This window comes from Pyrus communis, chromosome 16 (genome assembly GCF_041283825.1).
Source record: "Pyrus communis isolate YQ-2024b chromosome 16, ASM4128382v1, whole genome shotgun sequence".
NCBI classification, from domain to species: domain Eukaryota; kingdom Viridiplantae; phylum Streptophyta; class Magnoliopsida; order Rosales; family Rosaceae; genus Pyrus; species Pyrus communis.
In genome coordinates this window covers 7,455,260-7,461,214 of record NC_142580.1, presented here as the reverse complement: position 1 = coordinate 7,461,214, position 5,955 = coordinate 7,455,260, and the positions used below count along the sequence as shown (strand labels likewise).

Below are 5,955 nucleotides of genomic sequence, written 5' to 3'. Positions count from 1 at the left end.
GCTAAGAATTAAAGGTGGAGAATTTGATACAACCAACTTGAATGACTTGCGAATCTACACCAATTTTTAACACTTCAAAATTCCATCATTTCATCACTTTTCAAGCAAAGTAAATTTCGCATGTCTTAAATCGAAACGTAAAAGAAATATCAAAATTCTTCCAAAATCAACAAGTATATATAGTGATCCAGCTAATTGTGCTTGCATCCAATTCGGTGATCTTCTTTGAAAATTTTCACTAGAAAATAGTAAGAATAACTATGGGTACAACAATAACCCCCTAACCCCTTCAAACCATAGGTCTTAAATCTCTCTCACATCCTTTGGCTCAAAACACTTTGATGCCCCTTCTCTGTTCGTTCCAATTTTATAGGACGTCCCGAAGTGACCACTTTGATCTTGATGCCCCTTCAACTTAATCAAGAGAAATAATTTAATGAGTGGACGAGAAAGACACCCCATTTTGCAGCAGGAAAAAAGGGCAAACCGCAAGTTGATCCCGTTTCCTTTATAACGAAAGAGAAAGTACTCGAACATGTATGAACACGTTACCAAGAAAACGTGTGAAAACACTCGATAATAATAAGGTTGAATAAGACAGGAGCAGGGACAACGGATTTTTTTGTTTTGTTCCAAATATGCTAAAGTACAGCAGGCAGAAGAATCGTATAGCATTTAACCAGACGTTTTTACTCTCAAAAATTTTCAATACATCCAGTTTCTTCTGTTCTCCTTCAATCTTCTAGAAGATAATGTACAATTTCCATTTATGGATTCTTCTTCTTCAGTGTTCGGAGAAGAGGAAAGGAAAAAAGGTTAAATCAGGACACATGTTCGTCTGCACCAACTCTCCGTTACATTGGACACCCCAAACAAACCAGTCTGCGAAAAAACGAGGGTAGGAGCTGAGGTTGAAGAAGACCGTGCATTGTACACTACAGCACTAGTTGGTGCCATCAAAACTGCCTTGTGCACTCTGTCGTCTTTTCTCTCGCCAATTCTCTCCCCACATCTTGGCCTCAGCAACCGCTCGTTCCCTATCCAACATCCTTGCAGTTTCCTTTGGGGAATCGTCCTTCTCGGAACCATCTAACCCCCAGCTCCGTCCGGATCCTCCCCCTTCCTCATTCTTCAATATCCTTCCACCATCCCTGTGCCTTTTCTCATTTTTTTCTCCCGAACCTCTGTGGCCATTACCTGAAGCTGAGTTAGGGTCATAAGAGTGGTTGGCTAGGTACGACAGAGCAGTAACCACATCCCCAATGAGAGGTCGTGTGGCAGCCTGTTCGTGGATGCACATGGATGCCACGGCTACAGCTTGGTAGAGACCCCGCATTGGATACCGACCCTGCAGTCTTGGGTCTGCCAATTTCGAGAACTTCCTTCGATCATTGAACAATGGACGTGCCTGCATAGACATAAAACCACTGCCATTTAATTATTGCACAAACATAGAACCCATGCTTGCGAGACCCACAAGGCCTGCACAACAAGAAGACAAGTTTCTTCGAGCATTTCTACTACAAGAAACAAAGTGAAAATTACCCAAGTTATAAGGTTCTGTTCTCCATGGGGCCGGTCGCTATCTATGGCCTTACGTCCAGTAATCAGCTCCAGAAACACTACCCCAAAACTGTATACGTCTGACTTTACTGTCAATTGACCAGTCATTGCATATTCAGGAGCACAATAACCGTAAGTGCCCATAACTCTTGTGGACACATGGGACTTGTCTCCGGTGGGACCAAGCTTTGCAAGCCCAAAATCTGAAAGCTTAGGGTGAAATTCTTCTTCCAGCAATATGTTGGATGATTTGAAGTCCCTGTAAATAACCGGAGGGTTTGCCTTGTCGTGCAGGTATTCCAATCCTTTGGCTGCACCGGAAGCTATTTTCATTCGTGTGTTCCAATCCAATGGTTCCTTATCAGGTGGAAGATCTGCAGAGGGATCAACAAACCATTATAGGTGATTCATTAACGATCACTTGGATTAACTGTTAGGGAAACTAATGGTCCAATAACACAAGAAAAACAGAAGTTGCGTGCACTGTGTTTATAATTTATTAAGTCATCAAATTTTATTTGGAGACAATGCCCCCGAAAGGAAATGTTTCTTTTTCCTTTCCTCCATTTTACCATGGGTTTTTTTGATATAAGAAAATACTTCTATTACCGTATGCAAAACATCAAAATTCATCATTCATTCCAATTCTGTAAATATATCCCTTCAAGGTTGAAAAATCACTTCAGCATAGCATGCATCAAATGTATTTGTCATATTTGCAGAACAGGAAGTGTTCATATATAACATAACTGAAAACTACAAGGTGATTTTCCATGATCACTATCCACTAGCTGACATTAATGGAAGAAATTATAAAGTAAAAAGTTCCTAATTAGAGAAACAGACAATAAGACAAGAGAAGAAGGGGAAACGAAGAGGAAAAGTTACCGTGAAGGTGATCTTCCAATGATCCTAAGGGCATAAATTCATAAACAAGAAGCCGCTGGTCTCCATCAGCACAGTACCCAATAAGATTCACTAGATTAGGGTGATGCAGAAGACTGAGCATGAGAACCTCAACAAGAAATTCTCTGTTGCCCTGAAGTCCATTCCTATCCAATTGTTTAACAGCAACCACCTGTGAATGGCGATACAAAGTCAAGAATTCAAAATCGCCTCAACCATGCCTGAAGTTAATTCTGCGAAATCGTTCTGCAGAGCAATGACCTTTTCGAAATGTAATAATTAACAATGGATATCATAAACATCCTATAACCTTATAACCTTGATGTCTTACATGGAGAGATGGACTGGAAAGTACGATACAGAATCAAGAATTATTACACTCTAAATACTGTATGGAATTTAACAACCATTTATGAGTAATGATGTTGATATGTAAGTCTACAATTCTCGCTCACGATATAGCAGTGCCGTTATTTAGTTCTCATTATTGTTGAAATCACAAAACAAAATATAGCATTCTTGATAGCTATACAGTTACAGCATCTAACATGCTAATATTCGTTTCAATTCAAATACTCATCCTGTAATTCCTGTTCTCTGTATAAATAATAGATCGTGCAACAGCAAAAGAACTACCTGACCAGTGCTTTCGAGTCGCCCCTTGTATACACGCCCAAATCCCCCTTCCCCTATAAAAGACTCTGGCCTGAAGTTCTTTGTTGCAGTCGCGAGTTCACGGAAAGTGAAAGTTTGAGCAGCAATTTGCCCCCCCGGTACAACATCTTTGGACTCAGGCAATTTGGGCAGCTCCCCCCTGGACCCTCCATTGCTTCTTGATCTCAGTCTGTCTACTCCTGCATATACGACCATATCAAATTACTACAGATCACCAAGTATCAATGATCGTCAACCATCTCCGTCTCAACTCCAAATCCTTGATCAAATAGGACCTTGAGTTAAGCTAAACACCGGAAACCGAAAATCAATTGGATTTGCAAAAAAAACTCAATAAACCATAACCCCAATACGAAAAAACCTATTACGCATATTCGAAATTGACATCTTCTAAACTATAGAAAGCACAACTGTACTAAATTCAGTTATACTGTAATCAGTTGGATCAAATTATGTATATATATCTTAGTTCTTCAATTAATTATGAAACAATCCACAGCTTTGGACACCATTGATTATCAATCAGATTGATCTTGAGAAATCAAAGTTATCATGAGATCCAATTTTTACAAAAGAAAGGCGCATTCTTTTATGTCAATGAATTGTGGGGTCTACCTAAAACCTCTCAAATTTAGAGCTCACAAACTCAATGAAGTAATCAAGCATGTAGTAACACACACACCCAAATGACTAAAACAAACAATTAAGTTTAAATCAGGAGAAAAAAAAAAAAAAAAAACAGATCAGATCGAGCAATAACACATTTAAATTACCAAACAATAAGGATTGATAAACAAAAGCAATCAAGAACTCACCAGAAGGCAATCTTGAAATGTTATTAGAGACCGTTGGTTGAACCTGCTTTCTGTCATCAATTTCTGCCGCTGGATTGTTCAGCTTCTCCTCCTCCTTCGAATCGAAACAAGGAAAACAACCCATTTCCCCAAATCCAATTAAAACCTTATTTTAATTGTTTCCCAATACAAAAGATTGAAACTTTATTAAAATCCCAGATGAACCCAAAGCTCAATCAGAGGAGAGGAGGCTGCTCTTCCAATCTTCCAATCCCACTTTTTACAACAACCTCATCATCTGAGGGCCATCCAAACGGCAACTCTCTCGCCTCCCTCTCTCTCTTGGCGTTCGTTGAAGCGATCAGGGCAAGCAGATGCAGACGATATAACTAAAGGGGACAAAAGCAAAACGAATCCAAGTCCACAAACACCATAAACGATAACAAAGAGGAAGCAAAAAGAAATATCCTTTTGGGTGCCAAAAAAGAATCTGTGATTAAATGGGGCAGTGAAACGGAGCAGTTCAAACAAAAGAGAGCCGGCTTTGTCTTCCTCTCTCTCTCTCTCTCTCCTCTTCTCTCTCTAACTATGGAAAGACTTTGACCAAAAATTTAAATGGCAACTCTGTATTACTCTCCAGATTTTGCCAAAAAGTCTAATTTTTAACTGAGTGAGGTAAATCCAACGTTTCTGTACCTTTTTAACTTCTCACACTCGGATGTTAAGTTTTATTCGTTAAATTTATTCAATTCTTTTAATCTGATGTCAAAAAAACAAAAAAATATATGAAAAGCGAAAATAAACGAGTAGCACCATCCAAGTTGAAAAATGTGATTGGACAAGTGGCGTGGGATGAAAAGAGATATTTTCTGGATCTCTTTCATCAAAATCATTGAATCAAGTGATTCGAATTTTTAAAATTTCATTCAACTGTCCATTTGTTTTGATTCTTTAAAAGATGTAAAAAAAATTTATTGTTGGATGAAATTTCAAATACTCAAATCACTTGATTCGGTAGTTTTTAGTGGAAGAGATCCGGAGAGTATCGTGGATAATGAGATTGAACCGGTAAGCACAAAAACGTGTCGAACGGCGGGATTGGCGGACCATACGAAGGAGAAGGGAGAGAGGGAGGGAGGACTGGAGGGAGGCCCTGTGCACCAAATGGGTCCGGTCGTGGATTGGCCCACCCTACGTGGCACTATGCTTGTCCTCCGTGGATATATATAATGCTACGCACCAAAGTACCAACTTGAGGTTTTCACCCAATGCCATTTAAGCAATTAAAACATGTTGAACTCTATTCAATTTTTGTAACAACTTTTTACTTTTGGGAATGTGTTGTTTAAACGATCAACTTGAAGTTTTTAATTTTGTTCTAAGTTTTTGGTGTTTGTTTTAAGTTTTAATTTTAAGTAAGCATACTGGATTTGCAGTGACATAAATGATATTTTGTGTCTGATAAACGGAAAAAGATATTGTATTTCGTAAGCTATTGACTTAACCTCTTATACATTTTTAATGAGTATTCAATTGGTGCTGATGGTGAATCAAATTGGACGAGAATGGGTTCGTATACTATATGGTTTTAACAAATTATTGCATGAGTTGTTATAGAAGTTTTTAGCATCTCGGGATTTAGTGACATGGCAATTCATGATATTTACTAAGTAGTCATCTTTTGATACTAAAATACCCTACACATTTCATTTGAGAGGTTTTATTAGCACTCTAACATGGTCATTTTGAAATCTCTTAATTCACTAATGAAGTGTATAAGATGACTATTTCAAAGTGCATTTAACAACTCCTTTTAGTTTTCTGATCAATACTTCGGGAACTTGCTTAGTTTACTACTCAATGTACTCATATCTCCATTAGTCTTCATTAATGTCACTGCATATCTATAATTAAATACCTTAATGATAGCACTTCAACAAATACAAAATCTTAATCTCCACTTATACATGTGCTAATGGAAATGGGAGACTAGTTTGGCCAAGTTGGAGTTTTATGT

The 5,955-nt window shown here is 38.2% G+C and overlaps 1 protein-coding gene across 1 annotated transcript; it reads right to left on the bottom strand.

Moving 5' to 3' along the window:
* Positions 1 to 669: 669 nt before the first annotated feature.
* LOC137730931 (serine/threonine-protein kinase PBS1) lies at positions 670 to 4,611 on the bottom strand. Its single transcript, XM_068469942.2, has 5 exons — positions 3,960 to 4,611; positions 3,106 to 3,323; positions 2,452 to 2,641; positions 1,546 to 1,937; positions 670 to 1,408 (listed from the first exon to the last, which is right to left on the bottom strand). Exons 1-5 carry the CDS (start codon positions 4,081 to 4,083, stop codon positions 944 to 946), a joined length of 1,389 nt encoding a protein of 462 aa, XP_068326043.1. The 5' UTR covers positions 4,084 to 4,611; the 3' UTR covers positions 670 to 943.
* Between the last annotated feature and the right edge of the window lie 1,344 nt (positions 4,612 to 5,955).

What these genes read in the sequence shown, in the direction of transcription:
- LOC137730931 (XM_068469942.2), bottom strand. Translation starts at nt 4,083, where the DNA reads ATGGGTTGTTTTCCTTGTTTCGATTCGAAGGAGGAGGAGAAGCTGAAC. An exon ending in ATTGGAAGATCACCTTCACG is followed by an intron (nt 1,938 to 2,451) that starts GTAACTTTTCCT and finishes ATCCCTCTGCAG; the next exon opens with ATCTTCCACCTGATAAGGAA. An exon ending in AACAGAACCTTATAACTTGG is followed by an intron (nt 1,409 to 1,545) that starts GTAATTTTCACT and finishes ATGTCTATGCAG; the next exon opens with GCACGTCCATTGTTCAATGA.